The following is a 24,887-nucleotide window of genomic DNA, read 5'->3' as shown; positions in this document are numbered from 1 at the left end:
AGCTCCGCCTGCACCCAGTCGCCCTGACAGTCCAGCCAGCCGACCCCCCTCGGGGACATCAGCTTCCCCTCCCGCCAGCATGGAGCCCACTATGCCAGATAGGGTGGATCTAACAGACTCTTTTTTTACCTCACTTCCGGTTGCCAAGCCGAACTCTCTGTGCAAGCCCTTCCCACCGCTCTGACTGAACGTGGGGGTTTTTGGTACAAAGACTCTAAGCTGTATGTGCCTAAAGGACTACGGAAGGAAGTACTACAGCTAGTCCATGGAGCCAAAACCGCAGGACACTTTGGATTTCTAAAAACGTTACATTTGTTACGGAGACAGTTTTGGTGGGCGGGCATGCGAACTGACGTAGATTCGTTCATCCACAGTTGCCCAGTATGCGCTACTGTCAAGAGGTCCCAAGGTAAACCTCCCGGATTATTGCAACCATTAGAGACCCCCACTAGACCTTGGGAAGTAATTGCAATGGATGTTATGACCGATCTCCCCCTCAGTGAAGGAAAAACTGTACTTTGGGTGATCACGGACCTATTCTCTAAACAGGTGCATCTTGTCCCTTGCACAGGTATCCCGTCCGCCCCAAAACTGGCCCGCCTCTTTGTGTCACATGTCTTCCGTCTACATAGTTTTCCGCGCAAGGTGGTCAGCGACCGCAGAAGTAGCTATGTAGCTAAATTCTAGAAAGCTTTCTTAAAATTGGTGGGGGTGGAACAATGTCTCTCAAGTGCCTTCCATCCCCAAACCGACGGCCAGACGGAACTGGTTAATGCTGTGTTAGAATGCTATTTGCGTTGTTATGTTAACTTCCATCAAGATGATTGGGTTGAATTGTTACCCTTTGCTGAATATGCATACAATAATGCTGTCCATCAATCCACTGGGTATAGCCCCTTCCGGGCTGTATATGGTCAGGACTTCGGCCCCATCGGCCACTATGATGTCTCAGGGGAGGAGGGGGGCAAAGGTGTAGCCAACTGGGTACACACTATTCAAACAACCTGGCCCTGGCTGATTAAAAACCTGGAATGGGCCAAACGTAAATACAAGGCTCAAGCTGACAAACACCGCTCACCAGGGAAGGATTATAAAGTGGGGGATATGGTTTACTTGTCCACCAAGAATCTGCGGTCCAACCGCCCGTGTAACAAACTCAGTGCCAGGTACGTGGGACCCTTTCCCAGTTCTCGAGTCATCAACCCAGTAACTGTGGAGCTCTCGCTCCCAAAGTCTTTAAGACGGATCCATCCCGTGTTCCATATCAGTTTACTGAAACAGCACATTCCCTCCCCGGAGTGGCACCCTGAACCTCTCCCAGAACTGCCGGTGATGGTGTGTGTGTGTGGGGGGAAGAACATTTTGAAATCACAAAAATCCTGGACTCACGTCTCCATCATGGTTCCCTCCAGTATTTGGTTCGTTGGAAACACTTCAGTTCTGTGCAAGATGAGTGGGTGCGAGCACGTGATGTTTCTGCACCCCGTTTGGTCCGTCAATTCCATACTGCTTACCCTCACTAACCAGCGCCCTTGCACGGGACTGTGGGAGGGGGGCCTTAAGGGGAGCAGAATGTCAGGCCTGCTCTCTGCTGAGACAGTCACACTGTGTGTTATGGTTCCGCCAGGTGCGTCCCAAGGCCAAGCCTGGTAACTGCCAAATTCCTTTCCTCTGTGGGAACTGCTCTTGTAGGGGAGAGGGTTGCCATGGCTGCCATCACTATCTGATATGACCAATGCTCTTCCATATAGGCCTTTAGCCGTGCCTTTAGTTCTCATTCGTGCCAATTTACCTGTTAGCTCTGTATACCTGTAGGTTTTCTAATAAATCAACTCTCTTTTGGACTACTCGTCTGTGGATGTTGTTTATGGGATTACCACGGGGACAAGTGCTCACAGCTGGTAAAAGTTTTTGAACAAATCATCTGTCAGTCCTTGAGCATTTAGAAAGGAAGGATCTGATCACTAAGAGCCAGCACGGGTTTCTCAAGAACAAGTCACGTCAGACTAATCTTATCTCCTTTTTTGAGAAAATTACTACCTTGCTGGATCAGGGGAATGCTGTAGACATAATTTATCTTGATTTCAGTATGCTTTTGATAAGGTTCCACATAGTATTCTTGTTGACAAATTGGGAAAAGGTGGTTTAGATCCTATTACTGTTAGGTGGATCTGTAACTGGTTGACAGATCGCACCCAAAGAGTGCTTGTTAATGGTTTCTCACCCACTTGGAGAAAATTGGTGTGTCATTCACTCCACAGCCCAACAGTTTCCTTGTCTGAGCTGGCAGTGGTCACAGAGCGGGTGCTGAGCCCCCCAGCTTGGTGGGTGTTTTATGGGTGGTTGCTTCAACATTCACAGCAACACCTTTTTTGTCCAGTACAGCTCAGAACTTTAAGGCCTCACTGAGAACAATGGATCTGCTTCAATATCTGACCATAGAGAGGAGGTTGAAGTTGGTTCCCAGTTCATTCCCTGTTCCTAGTTCCTTATCCACGTTTCCTAGTTCCTGAGTGATATTCAGGACAATTTAAAAGCTCTGCACCCCAAAAGAAAGTTTGGACCACCACATATCATACACCCCCACATTCAAGGGACTGTGCCCTCTGAGAAGGCGCATGCTGGTGGTCCAAAGTCCAATTCTTGTGCCAGCTGCTCCCTAGTGGGGTGACCCCAGAAGAAATGAACATACAGTCACAGGGGCTCAGCTGCACCCCAAAACAATCTTTGAACCACCACACATTACACATCCCCACACTCCAGTGGTGCCAGAACCAGTGTTTGGACCAGGCACCACTGTATGTCTTCTTGCAGGGGACAGTCTCCAGAGTCTCCATAGCACACATGCCAAAGGGCCAAACAGCTGGCTGCCACTCCAGATGATCCATCTCATCCAAGAAAGCCTGAAGCTGTTCAGCCATCACCTACTTGCTTAAGCACCTTGCCCAATAAGCCTTGAGATTCCTAAACGCCCACAAATGCTCAGATTGCCTCTCAATGTCCAGTAGCTACTTGTCACAGTGTAAAGCAGAGCCCAACACAGGAAAAAATGGCCAGTGAAAATTTCCAGTTGCGCTTCAACATTTCTACTTGACAAACAGCAAGGAAAAGAAGGTTCCAAGCTCCCTTACCTTTAAGAGAAGGGGGTGTGTAGGCACAGGGGGCATTCCTTTTGTTTTTAAGGTGGTAACCTTCACCCAAAGCTCTCTGGAAAAAAAAATAAGAAAAGAAAACAGAGTCACTGGTTCAAAGACAGAACAAGTCTCCGAAGATTTCCCAGAGGACCTCAGGTTGGAGATGTGACTTGAAGTGTGAAAAAATTAAGGAAGCAATCAGAGGAGTTGGTTAAATTAAGAGACTGGCTTTGATCCAAAGTGTTCTTTTATGAGCATGGATTTTGCATGCATATTGATGGGTTTTGGTTTTTTTTTTGCAGTTTTTTTTAAACAGCTGCTCCTCCACATTCCACCTTGGAAGCTGCTTCTGAAATGCCACATTCCAAATAAGGGCTGTTACCCAATGAAAGAAACCTCGGTCGATTAATAATAAGTCTTGATCTATGAATTCCTTAAGTCTGTGCATGTTTCCATATTGATAAAAATGACACCCTGAAGTCCAAAGACTGATATCAGTTCTTAGGTCTGAGAGTTTTGCGTGCGTGTGGGGTACCACCCAAGGAGAAGCAGTCCTGGACATGAGAAAAGAAGAGCTGATTTTTATATGCCAACTTTCTCTACCACTTAAGGAAGAATCAAACAGGCTTACAATCACCTTCCCTTCCCCTCCCCTCAACAGACATCCTGTGAGGTAGGTGGGGCTGAGAGAGCTCTAAGAGAACTTCATGTGGATGAGTGGGGAATCAAACCTGGTTCTCCAGATTAGAGTATGCCGCTCCAAACCACTGCTCTTAACCACTACACCATGCTGGCTCTGTGAAAAGGGGGAGGGATGTATATATATTCATCCCCCTTGCAAAAAATCTGCTTTTTTATTAAGGAAGGGGTTCTTCTTTGTCAGTCAAAACAGAGTTTTGACCAATATGTCAACTAAATCTTGCAATCCTAGATTCAAAATAGGTTGTGAGCAAATTTAACCTCCAAAGTAAAGTTGCCAGGTCCTCCCTGGCCACCTGTAGGGAATTGGGGGGAGGGTTGCCAGATGCAGGTTGGGTAACTCCTGGAGATTTGCGGGTGGAGCCTGGGGAGGACAGAAACCTCCGTGGGGTACAAGGCCACAGAGTCCACCCTCCAAAGCAGGCATTTTCTCCAGGGGAACTGATCTCTGTAGTCCGGAGATGAGCTGTAATTCCAGGGGATCCCCAGGTTCCACCTGGAGGCTGCTGGCATCCCTATCCCAAAGCCCAAGAATGGGAATTGGGATGAGCACACATTTTCCCCATAAACACCTCCACTTCCTCCTAGCTTGGTCTACCTGCTTGGTCTACAACAGGGGGGATCCCAACAGAGGTCCCTTCTCTTCCCTCTCCTGTTCAAGGGCCCTTCATTTTTCCATTTGCTGTTGCTAGCACCATTAGCCTCAGAATTTACTCAGTAATGTAACTTTCAAATGGCTTCTTCATTCCCATCTATCAACCACACTTTCACTAAAGGACAGTTTACTTAGTGATACCGGCTTCATCCTGCATCCATTCTCGTGCTTTCATAGAATAAAGACATTTCTACAGTCAACCCCGTAGGTTCAGATCTGGAACTGGGAGGAAATTTTATTTGGGTAACTTATCATTCCAAGGCTCATGAAAAAAAACTTGCTGGAATCAGACTTCGATTAGTTACTTTCTGGATGCAACAACCTAGTTCGGAGCCCAAACAGGGGGCCTGTTTCATGAAATATTTGCCTAGGGTTGCCCATCTCTGGGTGGGGCCTGGTGTTCTCCCAGAATTACAACTAATTTTCAGTTTTAGACCAGTTCCCCTGGAGGAAATGGCAGCTTCAGGGGGTTGACTGTTTGGCATCACATCCCTGCTGATCTTCCTCCCCAAACCACCCTCCCCAAATCTCCAGGGATTCCCAAGCTGGAGTTGGCAGCCCTACTTTTACCACCTATGAAAAGTGCCTTCCCCTTTAGGGATCCCCCCCCCCTTCAATGGAGAGAAAAGTGAGAATGGAAATTCTACTCACTGGATATTCAAAATTAACAATTTATAAATAGAAATAGATGAGCTCTTTAAAAGCCCTTCATGTTCCATCACGGAAGCTATGGAAGAACAGAGTCAACAGATATGGAGGTTTTAGAAGCCAGTTTACACCAAGCTTCCCTTCATACCAATAGAGGAAGCTTCTCTCACCTTTTTGATACCATTCAGAATCTGGTGCCCTAAGCAGTTGCCTAGGTTTGCCTAGTGGTTGGGCCGGCCCTGGTTCCACAGTGAAAGTCTAACCGGGGATATGCATGCCATCAGTCAACTGAGGCTCTCCTTGTAAATCAGAGATGGCAACTTTTAATCAGTGGGGCTAAGAATTAAGTTCACACGTTTCAATTTTGTGAGCTACTTTGGTTCTGGAGTTTTGCTCTCAAGGGGAATAAAAAGGAAAACGTTTGAGCAGGGAAAGAAACGGAATGACATGTTCTCTTCTAACAATGAGCGCATTCGCTTTTGTGTATTTAATTGCAAGTTCTCACACTTCTTTCAGTACCTAAAAATAGACCGCTGTTTCAACCAATGTGCAAGTCATTTTCAATGGAATCTGTTAATTATGGAATGGGTTAGTTAAAAAGGAGGCTGATTAATTAAATTAAACACCCTTCAACCGGTCGATAACCAGGTTAGCCTTTCTCCATCTTCACCTATCTGCTCCAGCTTTGCAACCCAGATCCTGTTACATTTTGGGGGAAAGTTAACCACTCTCTTTATTTTGAAAGAAGTCCTGGAGAACTCAGAGCCCGCGCACTGTCATGTGTCATTCAGTTGGTCCTAATAAAAGATATTATATGGATTGTATTCTGGGTTTTTGTATTCTTCTTATTTTGGACTGGGAAACAGGTGTGTGTGTGGTGGTGGTGGTGGTGGGAACATTCCATATTCTGTCTGACCGCTGCCAAGGACTTTACCTTTGTCAAAAAACAAACTGCCAAATGGGAAATGGGGGTGGGGGAGGCAAGCTCCCCCCGCCAATTAAAGGGATAATCTGATAAAACAACAGAGAAGTCATGGGGTGAGCTTGAAATGCAGCCAGGCTTTCTCAAAGGCACTAAGCTCCTGGCTGCTGATTTACCCCCCCTCCCCATCCCATTCCACTGTAGCATTTTGCCATGCATTACAGAGGAATTTAATATGACTGAAGATCAAGGAGAAGTCAGGGGAAAATGCCGGCAGAAATAAGCCTGCTCTGCAGGTGGTGCGTGTATGTGTGCACAGGGAAAGTAGTGCGCAGATGTGGCTTTGCAGTGGACACTTTTTGTTGCTGGTGTTTGGGTAAACTCCAAGGTCTTCCAGGGCAGAGAAGCCTGCAGCTCAGTTGCAGCCCCAGAAGCAAAGGGCATTTGGTGCAGAGCCACAGAGCAACAGCCTGGGAGGCCTCGTTGTGTCTCCTCATCTTTCCAACGACTTCTCAAGAAAGCCGCATCTTCCCAGCCTGCCCTGCCCCAGAGATCTACCTGTGCTTCCCAGCTTCAAAGCCCAAAACACTCTGCTTCTAGGGTTGTACTTAGGGTTGCCAACCTCCAGGTACTAGCTGGAGATCTCCTGCTGTTACAACAGATCTCCAGCTGATAGAGATCAGTTCTCCTGGAGAAAATGGCCACTTTGGCCATTGGACTCTATGGCATTGAAATCCCTCCCCTCCCCAAACCCCACCTTCCTCAGGCTCCGCCCCCAAAATTTCCCGCCGGTGGCGAAGAGGGACCTGGCAACCCTATCTGCTTCTCCCTCTTTCCCACACCTTAGGGCACATTCTCCGTCCCAAAGGTGTCCTGACCACAAACAAACAGCTTTTGCAGTGTAGCCCTGCATATCCCAGTTCAACTGATATCCAAAACAAATGGGGGAAAGGCTGTCTTCATTTTTTAACAGCTGTTTGCTGCACAGACAGGGTTGTTGTAAGGATAAAATGGAAGATGAGAGAATGATATAAACTCCTTAGGGTTCCATTTGGGAGAAAGGCAGGGTATAAATGGAGTGCCCACATGAGCGGCAGACTCTAATCTGGTGAACCGGGTTGGTTTCCCCACTCCTCACAGTTCTCTCCGAACTCTCTCAGCCCCATTGACCTTACAAGGTGTCTGTTGTGGGAAGGGGGAGGGAAAGGGATTGCGAGCCGCTTTGAGACTCCTTAAAGGTAGAGAAAAGTGGGGTATAAAAACCAACTCTTCTTCTTGCAGACATTAGAGCCAATGCTTTCTAGGAAGGGCATCTGTGTAGCATACAGTACTGAATAATTCACAGTGGGTAGCTGTGTTAGTCTGTCTGCAGTAGTAGAAAAGAGCAAGAGTCCAGTAGCGCCTTAAAGACTAACAAAAATATTTTCTGGCAGGGTATGAGCTTTCGTGAGCCACAGCTCACTTCTTCAGAAAGCTCATACCCTGCCAGAAAATATTTTGGTTAGTCTTTAAGGTGCTACTGGACTCTTGCTCTTTTCTACTAGCACTGAATAAGTATGAGGAGTGAAAGTAGTGTGTTATAGATTTGTATTGTTTAAAAAACATTAATTGAAAAATAGAACATTGCTATAAATTAAACATAGCACCCAAGGCAGGGCCCTCAAAAGGGAGATCCCCTCCCAAAGGCTGAAATTGGCCAATCTCAGGGCAAAGCCTGAACCCTTGGCTAGGAAGGGGCGTTAAATTTACGCATCACTTCTTGCCCCTGTGGAAAATCCGCACTTTTTTCTGACTTAAAACTGCAGGCTCTTTTCAATCTTACGCTCCCTACAAAAAGATTGGCTTTTAAAGGGTGCCTTAAAGAAAGGATGATTCACCTTCCAAAAAGCCCACTCCCCCTTTGTTTCTTCCATGAGTCACTGATGTGAGCACACAAGCTCCGAACAATGATTCATTTTGCCTTCTCTGACGGTTAACGACAGGACATGTGGTTTAGGGTTTCTCCTGTGACCCGTCAACCAGACGGGCTGTGGGGGTTCCGTGCTGAAGCGTCGTTCCCAGATGTGCAAGAGCCCAAGATGGATCAAGGCTGCAGCGTGCTAGGAGAGTGTCCTTAGGTGCTGCGATCCTGCAACAAATGTCCACGGGACATCCAGGGATCACACAGGGGGAAAGTTCACTGATAAAACGTTTGTGGGAAAGAAACTCTGCAATAGAAGGAAAGATACACACTTTCCCCCCCACCCTTCCACAACACATACGGGTTTGGTTTTATACTAGTTTGACAGTTGTAGGTCCTCCCAAAGAATCCTGCGGACTATAGTTTGGCAAGGGTGTATGTTGAGAATTCTCCATCAGAGATCCCTCATAGAACTACAATTCCCAGGATTTTCTACAGGAGTGGTACTCATCCTATGGCTCACAGAAAGCCATATTTGAAAGTAACCACAGTTTTAAAAGCCACATTTACTTCCATCCCAGGCAACCTAGGATTGCCAGCTCTGGGCTGGGAAATACTTGGAGATTTTGGGGGTGGAGACTCAAGAGGGCAGGGTTTGAGGAGTAGAGAGACTTCAATAGGATATAATGCCATAGAGTCCACCTTCCAAAGTGGCCTTTTTCTCCAGGGGAACTGATCTCTGTCACCTGGAGATCAGTTGTAATCCCAGGAGATCTCCAGCCACCACCTGGAAGTCGGCAGCCCTACCTGCACCTAAAGGAGACTTGCAGCTTAAGCCTTCCTCCAGTAGAGGCTATTCCAAGGTGGGGGCCACCAAAAACAAGCCTCACCAGGCAGATGCCTTGCCCACTGTCCTGGAACATGGGTATGGTTGCCATCCTCCAGGTGGTGGCTGGAGACATCCTGGGAGTTCAACTAGGGTTGCCAGCTCGGGTTGGGAAATATCTGGAGATTTTGGGGGCAGGGCCTGAGGAAGGCGGGGTTTGGGGTGGGGAGGGACTGCAATGTCATCGAGTCTAATGGCCAAAGTGGCCATTTTCTCCAGGAGAACTGATCTCTGTCGGTTGGAGATCAGCTGTAATAGCAGGCGATCTCCAGCTATTATCTGGAGGTTGGCAACCCTAAGTAGAACTGATCTCCAGGCGCCAGAGATCAGTTCACCTGGAGAAAATGGCTGCTTTGGCAGGTAGAGTCTATGGCATTATACCCCATTGCAGTCCTTTCCCTCCCTAAATCCTTCCCTCCTCAGGCTCCACCCCTCAAATCTCCAGGTATTTCCCAACCCAGGGCTGGCAATCCTAAACATGGTGCAGGTGCCACACTGGGGAACAGGGCTCCAAATAGCCACAGGTGACATGTCAAAGAACCACATCTTGCTCCCACGCCACTTAGTAAGTGTCACTGCCCTACTCCAGAAGGTCGCTCCAGAAGGTCGGACCAGAACCAGCGTGTTGAAATTAAATCAAAAGAGTTTCCATCTCGATATTAGGAATAATTTTTTAACAGAGCGGTTCCTCAGTGGAACAGGCTTCCTTGGGAGGTGGTAAGCTCTCCTTCCCTGGAGGTTTTTAAGAAGAGGTTAGATGGCCATCTGTCAGCAGTGCTGATTCTATGACCTTAAGGCAGATGATGAAAGGGAGGGCATCTTGGCCATTTTCTGGGCATGGAGCAGGGGTCACTGTGTGTGTGTGTGGGGGGGGAGGTAGTTGTGAATTTCCTGCATTGTGTAGGGTGTTGGACTACATGACTCTGGTGGTCCCTTCCAACTCTTATGCTTCTATGATTCTAAATGGCTACTGAAAACTGCTTAAACCTGCTATCTAGACACAGCCTTTTCCATGCACTTTCTCCTCCAGTTTAGCCCACCATCTGGAGGCTTCTGGGATACTGACCTGGTATGGGGATGCTTCATCTTCTGTAGAGAGGGCGACACAGGAAACAAGGGGAAAAAAAGATCATATGGTCAGTCAAAGCAAATAACCTGGACACCTCTCATAGTATTGCAAGATGTCTCTTGTTTTTAAAGAATGCTCCTTGCTCTAGAGCAGGGGTCCTCAAAATGGTGCCCATGGGTGCTATGATGCCTGCCGACACCCTTTCTGGTGCCCGCCAAGTGTTTTTAGGACACAAGAGGGGCCAAGTAGGGCTCTAGTCCCGCTTCTGATTGACTATTGGAGATATGATTGGCCGTGCAGATTTTTACGTATGTTGTTTTGGCAGCAGCTGCCACCACAGCACAAGGATCTGCCCGGTGCAGCTGTGGCGATTGTTTTGTGGCTGGCTCTAGCTTCTGAGCCCACCAAGCCATGTCACAATTCCAAATGTTCAACATAACTTATCAGCATCTTCAGCAAACCTTGCATCATTCCAGATGAGTAGCCATGCAGGAAATGACAGGAGTCCAGCTTAGGGTTGCCAGGTCCCCCCTCTCCTCCGGCAGGAGGTTTTTGGGGCGGAGCTGAGGCTCGGATCGTGTGCGTGTCGCCACGATCACATCACTTCCAGTTTATACCTGGAAGTCCTGCAACGCAACAGGCCTTTTATCATTCAAACTCACAGTTTGAGTGGTAAAAGGCCTGTTGCGATGCGGCACTTCCAGGTGTAAACTGGAAGTGACGTGGTGCACATGCACACTTGCCCGCCAACCCTTAGCTGGTCGGAGGGCAACCGGGTGGATTGGAGGGTTTGGCCCCCACCACTGGGGCACTTGGCAACCCTAGTCCAGCTGTACCTTAAAGACTAACAAAATTTGTCCAGCAGAAGCTTTTGATGAGTCAGAACTCTCTTTGTCAGATGCAGAGTTCATGCGCCCTGACTCACCAAGGCTTCAGCTAGATTAAAAAAACCAGTTAGTCTTTAAAGTGCTCCTGCGGTCCTGTTTTATTTTGTTGCGGCAAACCGGTGCCGATGGCCCCACAACCCAGCTCATCTGTGCAAGCATCTGGGCGAGTGGCCCTCTGAAACACAGCTGCCCAGGGCCGGTAGATCCAGATGGCAAACTGCTTGAATGTACGGCTCCATGTTTTGGGTGGTCTGGATGCTGCCACCTATGCAAACCATAGCAAGAAGAAATTTAAAAAACATTGTGCTGCACAAAGCAGCCTCCCAGCAATTATATTTTAAACGACCACCCACTCATCTGGTTGGATTTATGGATGGGGCTGGAGCATCCGCTCCTTTTTAGCAATGGCCCTGTTAGATCTGCCATGCGTCACATAGGAGGCGATGCCCCACCAGCGCAATTATTTAGAACTTAGAACAAGGTGCACTAACAAACAGTGGAAACCAAAGGGGTTTCCACTATCTAATGTAACACTATCTAATGTAACAACCAATTAATCTATTTTTATTATATATTGTGCACAATTGTATTTAAAAACACAGGGCCTAAAATACAGACTTCCTAAAAAGCACAAACATAGTTACAAATATTACCAACACATAACAGTTGATGTTAGTACATAAAATGACCAGTGGTCATACATACACAATTTTACAATAGCGGCAGAAGAAGAAGAGTTGGTTTTTATATGCTGACTTTCTCTACCGCTTAAGGGAGACTCAAACTGGCTTACGATCACCTTCCCTTCCCCTCCCTACAACAGACACCCTGTGAGGTAGGTGGGGCTGAGAGAGCTGTAAGAGACCTGTGACTGGCCCAAGGGCATCCAGCTGGTTTTATGTGGAGGAGTGGGGAAACCAACCTGGTTCACCAGATTGGCCTCTGCCGCTCCTGTGGAGGAGTGGGGAATCAAACCCGGTCCTCCAGATCAGAGTCCACCGCTCCAAACCACCACTCGTAACCACTACACCACGCTGGCTCCTCCTGACATATACACAAATGTTGTACAAGGTAAAAATATATAGAAAAGCATTTTATTCTGTGTGGCTTTAGGTTAAAATAGTTAGTCCCCGTGTCTTAAAACATGACTCATGGCTCACACCTTGTATATGGTGCCCTGCATTTCAGGATGTGTATAACATCAACAAACATGAAGAAAAGAATGGCAAATGGAGGTTTTGCGGGGTGGAGACTGAGGAGGGTGGGGCTTGGGGAGGGGAGGGACCTTCAGTGGGGTATAACGCTATAGAGTCCACCTTCCAAAGCGGCCATCTTCTCCAGGTGAATTGATCTCTATCGCCTGGAGATCAGTTGTAATAGTGAGAGAGCTCTGGCCACCACCAGGAGGTTGGCAACTCTACTACTCTTAGGCAACAGAACTACGTACCCAAGGTGGCACCAAGATTAGCTGGACTACTCCCGAGGACCCAGATTGGTACAATTTTGTTTTCTCTTTAAAATGGTGTGGCATTAAGATGCAAAGCCATGATTTGGGTTTACAGAAGCTCAGCGTCTCCGTCACCCAAAGCCCATGGCGGCTGGTTTCTTGACCTAGTGAGATGTGTTTGTCCTTAACCAGTGTGAATGTCTAGGCATGGGGACACAACTCATGGTTCACCAATTGGCAGTCAATGCCTGGGTTCTGCCCTCACAGATATGAAGCAGCAATAAGAAGAGCCAGTGTGGTGTAGTGGTTAGGAGCTAGGGTTGCCAACCTTCAGGTACTACAATTCAAAAATCGTCCCTCGTGCTATAATAACAGAGTTGAAGGAAAATAACAAGCACTGATGGCTACTGGAAACATCAATAAGACTTTTTATAATTCAGTCATAAAAATCAAACCTTATACAGTGAAACAGAAGCAAACAAAGTCCCGTGGTGAAAATAAATTTCGCCAGGTAAGGTCTCCTGGTTGCCAAGTTCCAGGTGAAGGCTGGAGATCCGTTCACTGGGGCGGCACTAGCGGCATGCCAAGCCGCAGATGAAACAGGTACCGCAGGCAAAGGTAGTTGCCGATGCTACAAGCCTTCCTCATGACAGATGTGATATTATTCACTGGCATTTGAGCCAAATATACTAGCTCAAGCCACCTTAAGCCCGATGGACAAAGCATCAGCGAAATAGGAAAATACCGGAATCCTATTTCGGGCTTAAAATATTCTAAGGAAATTCTCCTCAAAGTACAGGGCAATTTAGCCCCAGTTTTTGTTACAATTTACTTTAAAATCAAGTTTTGGCTCAAAATTCTTCGGCTATATACAGCCAATATCGATCTGCAACTACCTTTGCCTGCGGTACCTGTTTCATCTGCGGCTTGGCATGCCGCTAGTGCCGCCCCAGTGAACGGATCTCCAGCCTTCACCTGGAACTTGGCAACCGGGAGACCTCACCTGGCGAAATTTATTTTCACCACGGGACTTTGTTTGCTTCTGTTTCACTGTATAAGGTTTGATTTTTATGACTGAATTATAAAAAGTCTTACTGATGTTTCTAGTAGCCATCAGTGCTTGTTATTTTCCTTCAACCTTCAGGTACTAGCTGGAGATCTCCTGCTATTACAACAGATCTCTGGCTGGGGAGCGAGGGCGGGGCACAAAAGCAAATAAATGAATACTGAAGGGATAGGCATAGGTTTCCCAGTGGGACAAATAGTGGCTCCCTGGTAGGGTTGCCAGGTCCCCCTGACCACTGGCAGGTAAGGTTGCCAACCTCCAGGTTCTAGCTGGAGATCTCCTGCTATTACAACTGATCTCCAGCCGATAGAGATCAGTGCACCTGGACTAAATGACTGCTTTGTCAATTGGACTCTATGGCATTGAACTCCCTCCCCTCCCCAAACCCAACCCTCCTCAGGCTCTGCCCCAAAAACCTCCTGCCGGTTGTGAAGAGAACCGGAAACCCTATTAGGAGTGGTTGACTCTAATCTGGAGAACTGGGTTCAATTCCCCACTCCTCCACATGAGCGGCAGACTCTAATTTGGTGACCCGAGTTGGTTTCCCCACTCCTACACATGAAGCCAGCTGGGTGACCTTGGGCTCGTCACAGTTCTCTGAACTCTCTCAGCCCCACCTACCTCACAAGATGTCTGTTGTGGGGAGAGGAAGGGAAGGAGATTGTAAGCCAGTTTGATTCTCCTTAAAAGATAAAGTTGGCATATAAAAATCAGCTCTTCTTCATATCTCTGAGCATGTGTAAAGCTCTTTTTTATTACCCACAAAACATCTGGAGTTTCAAGTAGAACTTCCAGAATAGAAGAAATGAGAGTGTATGCATATCAGATGGTCTCATTTCAGTTCTCAGAGCCAGTCTTGGAATTTGAAAAACGGCCAGCCACAGAAAATTTCAGCCACAGGTGAAATTAAGACCAAGAAGTGGGACATGCTCTATTCTTTCTGTGAATGTGTCTTGGCCACATAAACTTTGCTGGAGGATTTGTGAGGGAATGTTCTTTGGATGGCAACCAGCCTGTGGAATAGAAAAAATTCCATCCAGACTTCGTGCCATTCCCTGCACAACAGCAGAGTCTTTGTTGGGAGAAAGAGCTACCGAGAGCTAGGAGCTGTTCTGCCAGCAACCTGGGGAGTGGCAAAACTGCCTCCAGGACCTCCTCGGCTCCAGATGCTGAGGTCTCAAAAGGTAAGGTGGGCATCTCAAGGAGCTATGAGCATATAAGATTTATAAAAATTAAAGATCATTTTTAGAAAACAGAACCCTTACTTTCCAGCTGATGTCTAAATGAAAAACACAGCTCCAGGGACAATCCTTCTGAAAAACATTAAGTAAACTGGCAAGAAGGAGAGATTGGTTTGGTTGTGGGTTGAGTTGTCAACTCATGGAAGTCACACATCTGGCAAAGACTGGGCTTCCACTTAGGGATGGAGCCTGGCCTAGGGTCCACTCACCCATGGGCAGGACCAACGGTTTCAAGGGCAGAGCCCATGCACCAGGGACAAGCTGAGGGTCAAAGGGCGGAGTTGACAGAAATCACTAATTCATCTAAGGTGACCCCCCCCCCCCTGTGGCTGAGCATATATCAGCTAGTGAAAGGGAAGCAGAAAGGGCAGCTGCAGTGTTTTGAGAAGCTGCTTCTGATGCACAGAAAAGCCTCCAGGGAAAATGAAAGGGAAAATGAAAGGGAAAATGAAAGGGAAAATGAAAGGGAAAATTTGATTACAAGGCAGTAAATTTATAAAATCCAACCCCCCTTTCCTTTATATGAAAACTCTCAGCTGGAAACCAGCCAGAGGAGGAGGGGAGTAATCATATTGGTAGAAAACTGGCCAGTTGGTAACCCTAGTTGTGAATGAGAAAGTAGGGGACAAAATGGGATTTTCTTCTCTTTTTTAGTTTGCATTTTTCCTACAGAAGACACTTCTGAATATCTGTTTTTATGTGTAGGTTTGGAGATCAGTTGTTTTAAGAACTTGTTATTTGGGTAGGGTTGCCAACCTCCAAGTAGTAGCAGGAGATCTCTTGCTATTTCAACTGATCTCCAGCCGATAGAGATCAGCTCACCTGGAGAAAATGGCCACTTTGGCAATTGGACTCTACGGCATTGAAGTCCCTTCCCATCCCAAACCCTGCCATCCTCAGGCTCCACCCCAAAAACCTCCTGCCGGTGGTAAAGAGGGGCCTGGCAACTCTATATTTGGGAGAGATAATTAACCAGGTTGAGAATATAAATAAGCTGGAACATCTCCAGGTCAAATCTCACCTCAGTCATGAATTTAGGGCTGCCTGGAATTGCAACTGATCTCTAGTCTACAGAGATCAGTTCCATTAGAGAAAATGGCTGTTGTGGAGGGTGGGCTCTATGGCAGTAGAGGCCCTTCCCCTCCCAAAACACCACCCTCCCCAGACTCCATCCTCAACTATCTAGGAATTTCCCAACTGAGTTGGCATCCCTAACTAGGACCCTTCCCTTACATCAAGCCCCCCCCCTTTCCCTCTTCCCCCTTCCAACCTAATTTGGAAGAATCCAAACTCACCAGGGGATGAAGTTTCCGACAGCTGGAACAGCAAAGCTGGGGTTGGCCTCCGCCGGCGGATCTAGAAAATGAATCAGAAGGAAGGTTGTTTTTCTTTCTCATCTCCTTGTGGGCAACACATATGTTTTCGGACTGGGTTTTTCAAATCTCTCCAGACCTGCCATTTTTGTCTTTCTAAAGACTAGACTACTGCAATGCACTCCTTCAGGGGATGCACCTGAAGGCTGTTTGGGAGTTCTATGCTTCTGAGAGACAGACCGCTTATCCTATTGCACCAGAGCTCTGGAGAACTTCAGAAGCTGCCTTTGACTGGCCCTTCCCTTATTTCCTGTCTATGGACAGCCCAAATTTAGAGGCAAACTAGACACCTACCTGGGATGCCAGAATTCCCGGGGCACCTGCCTTTGCTTTGCACATGTCTTAGAGAGAGAAAGCCTCAGTCCATCCTTGGATGAAGAACACAGAGGCTGCTCAGTTGGCTTGGGGAGACCTCCTACATTCCAGGGGAGACCTCGGATTGGATCCTACCAGCTTTGCTCATTGGTGTAAAAAGGGAGGAATGGCCCCCCTTTTCACCACCCAAAGGGCTATGTTGGGGATCAAAGGAAGGATCCTCCTAGACAAAATCCACACAGTAGGCAGGCTGCAGTGAGGAAAGGGATCTGGAGTGACTGAGGGGGGAAAGCTGATGGGACCCAACTTGATCTGATCTCCAGTAGCTGCCCAAGGCACGGACAAAGTTGTAAACCGGGAGGAAAAAATGCTTTAAAATGGCACACGTTAAAAATCAAAATGGAAGGGGAAGTATGCTGGTCAACTCCTGATAATTTTGTATGCTCTTGTTACATGATGTGATATAAGAGATATGAGATATGAAACAATCTCTGGGGCTAATCTTGCTCTCCCCTTACCTTTGTGCTTTTGAAAATGATACAGTAAATCTCAGAGGTCAGGGACCTCCCCTCTCTGCTGACACTACTCTGTCAAGAGCCAGTTGAAGGAAGGTAGAAAAGGCTTGTTCCTTGCATAGTCGAGGAATTGCATTTCCCTTCCCCCAAGCACAGCCCAAGATCCATTTGGTACCAAGTGGTCTGCAATATATTTTTTCTTTTTACCGTCAAGTCACATCTGACTTATGGTGACCCTGGAGGCGTTTTCAACCTGTTATTCCTTGGAGGTCTCCCATCCAACTACATGCCAGGGTCAACCCTACTTAGCTTCTGAGATCGGACGAGATCAAGCTAGCCTGGGCTATCCAGGTCAGAGATGTCTGCAATACAGCTACCTACAAAGGTCAGGGTGAAGAAGAGGAGACATGCATTCAGGACAGTAAATGTGTGCTAGGCAGGAGCTCAGCTAAATGCAGGGGCTCAGCTTCCTCCCAGCCTTCAGGGGCATAGGAAGTGACAGGCATCACCTTCTGTGCCCTGCTGCCACCAACCAGGGCCAAACATAGGGTTGCCAACCTCCAGGTGGTGGCTGGAAATCTCCTGCTATTACAAGTGATCTCCTGCCAACAGAGATTAATTCACCTGAAGAAAATGGCTGCTTTGGAAGGTGGACTCTATAGCATTGAAGTCCCTCCCCTCCCCAAACCCCATCCTCCTCAGGCTCCATCCCCCAAATTTCAGGCATTTCCCACCCCAGAGCTGGCAACCCTATCCAAACCCAATCCCTGCAGCATTGCTAGGGATGCCAACTTCAGGTTGGAAAATTCCTCAAGATTTGGGGTTAGAGCCTGGGGAAGGTGGGGTTTGGGGAGGGACCTCAGGGGGGTACAGTGCTATCGAGTCCACCTTCCAAAGCAGCCATTTTCTCCAGGGGAACTCATCTCTGTTACCTGGAGATCAGGTGTAATTCCAAGAGATCATCAGGCCGCACCTAGAGGTTGGCAACCACGGACATTGTTGTGGGGCTTGGTTGAGATCTTGTTAGTGGAGGCATGGCCCCTGGGAATGTTGGTGTCCCTTGTTTGGGGCTAGGGTTGCCAACCTGCAGGCGATAAGCAGTAGTAAGCAAAAAACAACAGAAAGGCAGTAGCACAAGTAAATGCAAAGAGTGAACGTTGTTGACAAAATCTAAAAAGTCAGAAATATGCTGACTGTAAAGTACAAAGTGCAAAGTACAAAGTGCAACAGTACACAGAAAAAAAATATATAGTAGTACAAATAGTCCAAGTCAAGCAGTCATATTGTAGACCAAAGCCAGTGTGAAGCTGGTCTTATGCACAAGCCTCCAAGGCAATCAAACGACGTGCTGTGTAGCATGCGTTCTTGGACATCAAGTTCTGCGTATAGGTTCCCTTGACCTGTATCAAGAGTGCAAGCAACACAGGGATTCGGTAATCTTCCTGTTTCGATTATGAATCTTCCTCGGAATTCGACATGGTCTGCTCAGTGGCTAGTTCACATGTCAATGTGAGAGAAAACCTGCAGGTGATGGCTGGAGATCTCCCGCTATTACAGCTGATCTCCAGGCGACAGAGAGCAGTTCCCCTGGAGAAAATGGCTACATTGGAAGGCTCCAAGATACCTTGAACTGGCCCGGATGCTAGGGTGCTGCGGGGGCAAACGACACCTGAGTGCATCCACAGGTCTGATCCATGGCCCCCTGCTGCCATTTTAAAGGGATATAAAAATGCCGCGAGGGCCTGATCCTGATTTGGCCTGCAGCATATTTAAGGTTGCTAACCTGCAGGTGGTGGCTGTTACAACGGATCTCCAGGAGACAGAGATCAGTTCTCCTGGAGAAAATGGCTGCTTTGGCATTACTCTATTGCAGGGGTGGGGAACCTTTTTTCTGCCAAGGGCCATTTAGATATTTATAATATCATTCGCGGGCCATACAAAATTATCAACTTAAAATTAGCCTGCTATACTCTTGGGCAGTTCTAGCAGCTCCATAGCTAATGACTCTTCTTCAAGGAAGAAAAAAGGTTCCTTTTCTCGGCAAAACAAACACATCCGCCTTGAATAGAGGCTATTCCTGTCTGTGGGAGGGGGCGGATCACCAGTCTTAGATCCTTCTGAGCTAGAGATCTGCCAGGACCCACGAAGGGCCAGACCAAACGCTTTTGCGGGCCTTATACGGCCCCCGGGCCTGACGTTCCCCACCCCTGCTCTATTGCATTGAATCCCCACCCCAAACCCCGCCCTCCTCAGGCTCCGCCCTTCAAAATCGCCAGGTATTTCCCAACCCAGAGCTGGCAACCCTAAGCGGGGCAGACGGGGGTGCTCTTGTTCCCTCTCCGCCGTCGTTGCAAATGCCCAAATGGCCGCAAGTGTTCATGATTTTGCATGTGCGCGTGTATGTGCAGTCGCTTCGGCGCTTGAAAAGAAACAGGCAGGGAAACCACAGTGCCTCAACCCGCTGTGCCGTGGGCCCAATCAGGATGGGGTCCTTGCAGTATTTTTAAATGCCGTTTTGCCCTTAGTGACTCTGGGACCCTGGGCAAACCACTACCATCTCCTGGTCCCATCCCCGACCGGGCCCATGCAAGGGGAGGCCCTCACCCCGTGCAAAGGGGGCAGGCATGGGTGCTGAGCCAGCTGGCTGCTCCCTGAGCCCCAGAGGGGGCGGATGCACACAGCCACTGCTGGCTCTTCCTCTTCTTTCCCCCCCACCCGCCATTGCGGGGGAGGACAGTTGCTCACCCAGCCCGGGACCTAGGGCTGCCAGCTCCCTCTTTGCAACTGGCGGGAGGTTTTCGGGGCAGACCTTAGGAGGGCAGGGTTTGGGGAGGGGGGAGACTTCAATGCCATAGACCTCAATTGCCAAAGCGGCCAATTTCTCCAGGTGAACTGATCTCTATTGGCTGGAGGTCAGTTGTAATAGCAGATCTCCAGCTAATACCTAGAGGTTGCCAACCCTACCCAGACCACACCCTAGGGTTACCAGCTCTGGGTTGTGAAATACCTGGGGATTTTGGGGGTGGAGCCTGGGCAAGACCTCAGAAGGGTATAATGCCATAGAGTCCACCCTCAAAAGCAGCTATTTTCTCCAGAGGAACTGATCTTGGTAGGGTTGCCAACTGCCAGGTAGTAGCAGGAGATCTCGTGCTAATTCAACTGATCTCCAGCCGATAGAGATCAGATCACCTGGGAAAAAATGGCCGCTTTGGCAATTGAAGTCTATGACGTTGAAGTCCCTCCCCTCCCCAAACCCCGCCCTCTTCAGGCTCCGCCCCCAAAATCTCCCGCCGGTGGCAAAGAGGGACCTGGCAACCCTAGATCTTGGCCATCTGGAGATCAATTGTAATAATGGGAGTTGGCAACCCTACAGCAGCAGGCTCATCTGTTGCTTGAAGTGTGCATTGGCCAGAGGGTCTCTTGCACACCGGAACCCAAGCTTGGGAGGGGGGACTCCTTGCTCCTAGAGCTCTCTGTCCCTTTAGGTGACCCTGCCATTGGAGTGGGAAACTGCACGGGAGTCTGGGATACACTATTCCCACACAGCTTTCCTTCTGGGTGACCAATCATTCAGCCTCATTTCCTCTAGCTATTAAATGGAAACAGCAAAGGCCTGCAGTCCCTGTGGATGGTCCTAAAGATTGGTGAATTCAGGCTGGCTGCCTGAGGGAGGTCCAACACAGCAAAGTCTTGTGGCACTTGAAAGATTATGCAGATTTATTGTGCCACAGAGATGCACCCTTCTCAGCCCATTGACTAGGGATGTAGGGTTGCTAGGTCCCTCTTTGCAGCTGGAAGGAGTTTTTTGGGGCGGAGCCTGAGGAGGGCGGGGTTTGGGGAGGGGAGGGACTTCAATGCCATAGAGTCCAATTGCCAAAGCGCTCATTTTCTCCAGGAGAACTGATCTCTATCGGCTGGAGATCAGTTGTAATAGCAGGAGATCTCCAGCTAGTACCTGGTGGTTGGCAACCCTATAGGGACGCCAGCCTCCAGGTGGGACCTGGGGATCCCCTTGAATGAGAACTCATCTCTAGACTACAGAGATCAGTTCCCCTGGAGAAAATGGCTGCTTTGGAGGGTAGACTTAGGCCTGACCTAAGGGTTAATGCAGAATAGAACTACTGAATGTGAACACGTCTGCAAATAGATTAAAGTCTGAGCTGCGGGTTAACACAAGAAGCTCAGAAGTAATGAAACTAGGGTTGCCAATCTCCAGGTACTAGAAAAGAAACAGTATAACTAAATAATTTCAAAAATGCAAAAAGTGTATTCTTCAGACTAAGTGCAAAAACACAGTACGAGGACAATGTGATTACATATATACACAAAAGGTACAACTATATACTAAAATAGGAACAATTTAAACATAAGCTTAATAGCTATCTCCAAAGAAACAACGCGACAGTCCAATAATGTAGAATGGAAATCTTCACATCCAAATTACCGTAGGAAAGGTTGCTCCATAAAGGTAAGTAGCAAAAATGAAGACCGGAGAGAGTTCACATTATCAGGTTGTTTGTGTGACTTAAAAGAAATATAAACCTCCCAGATGGGTCACTACAAGTCTTTTGCGTTAGACTCTGAGGCTGATGAAGCTATGCTTTGGTGAAAGCCCTATATGTATCCGGGATAGCGTTTCCTCTCTCCGGTCTTCATTATTGCTACTTACCTTTATGGAGCAACCTTTCCCAATTTGGATGTGAAGATTTCCATTCTACATTATTGGACTGTTGCGTTGTTTGTTTGGAGATAGCTATTAAGTTTATGTTTACATTGTTCCTATTTTAGTATATAGTTGTACCTTTTGTATATATATGTACCTTTTGTATATATATGTAATCACATTGTCCTCGTACTGCGTTTTTGCACTTAGTCTTAAGAATACACTTTTTGCATTTTTGAAATTATTTAGTTATACTGTTTCTTTTCTAGCATCTAACATTAACAGTATAGTGAGTTTTTCCATACAAACTCCAGGTACTAGCTGGAGATCTCCTGCTATTACAACTGATCTCCAGCTGGCAGAGATCAGTTCCCCTGGAGAAAATGGCCACTTTGGCAATTGGACTCTATGGCATTGAAATCCCTCCCCTCCCCAAACCAAGCCCTCCTCAGCCTCTGCCCCCAAAACCTCCTGCCGGTGGCGAAGAGGGACCTGGCAACCCTAAATGAAACATAGATGAGACTCTTTAGATGTAGGAGCTTCAGATGCAGTTGCAAGTAGACCAGAGATAAGAAAATTGAAGTGTGTGCCTGTCTCCCACAAGACTCTCCAAGCACTCATTGTCCTCCTAATTTGTGGATTAGGTCACTATCTTGTCCAAGGACAGAGGTAGAGGCATTACTTCATTAGAATAGTAAATTGCCCACCCTAAAAGGCATAATCACCTCCCTTTTCTGATCATGGGATGTATGAAGAGGTATGTTGTGGGTGTAGCATGACATTGTATGTATAAGGTAGGAAAAGATGATGTATGGTATGACTGACAGCTATGCAAGTATATAATTTTATGCTGAACTAAAAATAGTTGCTTCTGCCTTTAGAGTAGAGCCTGTTATTCAGTTGAATAATACATCTTTAAACCTTCTCCCGCTTGGTGTGCTTGTGGAGCCGGGGCACCAAGGGATGATCCTGTTGGTTTTAAAACTGTTTATGGGCCAACAGACTAGGGTTGCCAACCTCCAGGTACTAGCTGGAGATCTCCTGCTATTACAACTGATCTCCAGCCGATAGAGATCAGCTCACCTGGAGAAAATGGCCGCTTTGGCAATTGGATTCTATGGCATTGAAGTCCCTCCCCTCCTCAGGCTCCACCCCAAAAACCTCCCACCAGTGGCTAAGAGAGACCTTGCAACCCTACAACAAACTCTGTGGCATTGCACCCCACTGAGGTCCCGTCCTCCCCAGGCTCCATCCCCAAATCTCCAGGAATTTCCCAACCTGGATCTGGCAGCCCTACCCCCATCCCCTGCCGGTGACCAGGGAGAACCCTAGCAACCCTACTATTGACCGAGAAGGGTGGAACTCTCCTTAAGAGGGCACCGCTGTCGTTAACATAAAATTTTATAGGCAAGCAGCTACTTCGTCAGATGCGTGAAGCGTTATCTTCCGTTGGCATATATACATGCATGCAGACAAAGGAAAATTTTAAAGTGTGGCCTTTCAGCCTTTAAGAGATATCAGTAAGAGGCGTGACATGGAAGAAGCATTCCACAGCCTTTGAGAGCCATTGTTTTCAGTGCCCTTCCTGTGCTCATATATCTCTCTCTGCTAGCTGAGGATAACATTTCATGCATTGGACAAAGAGAAAAGTTTATAGGTCAATTAATCTGTTAGTCTCTGAAGCTCTACAGGACTCCGTTGCTTCTGCTGCTCCACTCCAATAAAGCTGCCCCTCTGGAATATGTCACTAGCAGGGCCTAACAATTCCTTCATATGCCCAAACCTAATATAAGTTGATAATGTTTATATATGCTTTAAAAATAGACACCGTATATTTAAGTAGATAGCATTGTCCTTGATCTAGCCAGCATCGTGTAGCAGTTGCCGTCTTGGACCATCATTATTCATATTTTATGGACAGGGAACCAAGACTACCAGCCAGCAACCTGCCTAATACTTAGGGTTGCCAGGTCCCTCTTTGCCACCAGCGGGAGGTTTTTGGGGTGGAGCCTGAGGGGGGTGGGGTTTGGGGAGGGGAGGGACTTCAATGCCATAGAGTCCAATTGCCAAAGCAGCCATTTTCTCCAGGTGAACTGATCTCTATCGGCTGGAGATCAGTTGTAATAGCAGGAGATCTCCAGCTACTACCTGGAGGTTGGCAACCCTACTAATACTACCCACAAAGAGTCTATGGCTAGGCCTGTATATACTTTACTCAGGTATTTATACCCTGCTCCCCCCCCCAGTAAGGAGCCCTGTGGCGCAGAGTGATGAACTACAGAACTGCAGTCAAAGCTCTGCCCACACCCTGAGTTTGATCCTGATGAAAGTCGGTTTCAGGTAGCCGGCTCAAGGTTGGCTCAGCCTTCCATCCTTCCGAGGTTGGTAAAATGAGTACTCAGCTTGCTGGGGGTAAAGTATAGATGCCTGGGGAAGGCAATGGCAAACCACCCATAAACATAGTCTGCCTAGTAAACATTGTGATGTGACATTACCCCATGGGTCAGGAATGACCCATGCAGAGGGGGCTACCTTTACCATTAGGGACCCCAAGCAGCTTACAATATCATTCTTCCCTCCTCCATTTTATTCTCACAACAACAACCCCGTAAGGTAGGTTAGTCTGAGAGAGTGACTGACTTTAGGTCAGCCAGCAGCAGAGAGGATTTGAATCTGAATCTCCCAGCCTCTAGAAGAGGAAGAAGAAGAGTTGTTTTTTTATATGCCATTTTTTCTTCATTTTAAGGAGATTCAAACCAGCTAACAATCTCCTTTCCTTCCTCTCCTCACCACGAACACCTTGTGAGATAGGTGGGGCTGAGAGAGTTTGGGGAGAACTGTGACTAGCCCAAGGTCACCCAGCTGTCTTCATGTGGAAGAGTGGGGAAAGGAACCCGGTTCTCCAGATTAGAGTCCACCACTCTTAACCTCTACACCACACTGGCTCTCGCTTGACGGACACTCTAACTACTAGACCACCTTGGCTATTGTATATAACAAAAACATACATTCTGCACCTGGGGACCCCAACACTGAACACTGGAGTTCTGTAAAACATCTGCAGAGCATTTACAAAGTATTTGTGGATTTAGTGTGATTTATTCTCATCTGACAATCATCGGGAGCAGTAATGCAGGGCACTGAAGCCCCACCCCACCCCCTGCCCGAAGATAATCCTGACCGGCGGCAGCCCTCTTGCTGGTTTCGAGATTTCACAAGGGCTAACGTCCACACACTTCAAAGCCCACCTTCCAAGCCATAAGGGCTAGAAAACCTGCTTTGCTTTGCTTTTTAACGCGAGCCAACATTTCCAAGAATTTGAATCCAGCAACCAACATGAGGGTCTTTCCTTGCAGCCGTCTGAGCAGAGAATCACAGAAAAGCACACGAGAAAGCGCACAAGGCTTGGATTGGCATTGTCTGAGAAACTATTTCCATTTCCCTCCCACCTTTCTTCCATTCCAAGG

At 47.6% G+C, this 24,887-nt stretch overlaps 1 protein-coding gene across 1 annotated transcript in view; it reads right to left on the bottom strand.

Moving 5' to 3' along the window:
* PPP1R1B (protein phosphatase 1 regulatory inhibitor subunit 1B) overlaps positions 1-24,887 on the bottom strand; it is a 72,454-nt gene that overhangs the window by 46,700 nt on the left and 867 nt on the right. The window contains exons 2-4 of the mRNA XM_056863859.1: positions 15,850-15,910; positions 9,911-9,933; positions 3,132-3,207 (exon numbers count right to left, since the gene is read on the bottom strand). Of these exons, the coding sequence (XP_056719837.1) occupies positions 3,132-3,207; positions 9,911-9,933; positions 15,850-15,910 (160 nt within the window). The remainder of the gene's footprint in view (positions 1-3,131; positions 3,208-9,910; positions 9,934-15,849; positions 15,911-24,887) is intronic.

The sequence above is a fragment of the Euleptes europaea genome, chromosome 18, assembly GCF_029931775.1.
Source record: "Euleptes europaea isolate rEulEur1 chromosome 18, rEulEur1.hap1, whole genome shotgun sequence".
Classification (NCBI taxonomy): Eukaryota; Metazoa; Chordata; class Lepidosauria; order Squamata; family Sphaerodactylidae; genus Euleptes; species Euleptes europaea.
Note: the sequence above shows the minus strand (reverse complement) of the source record. Positions and strands in the feature narration are given on the sequence as shown.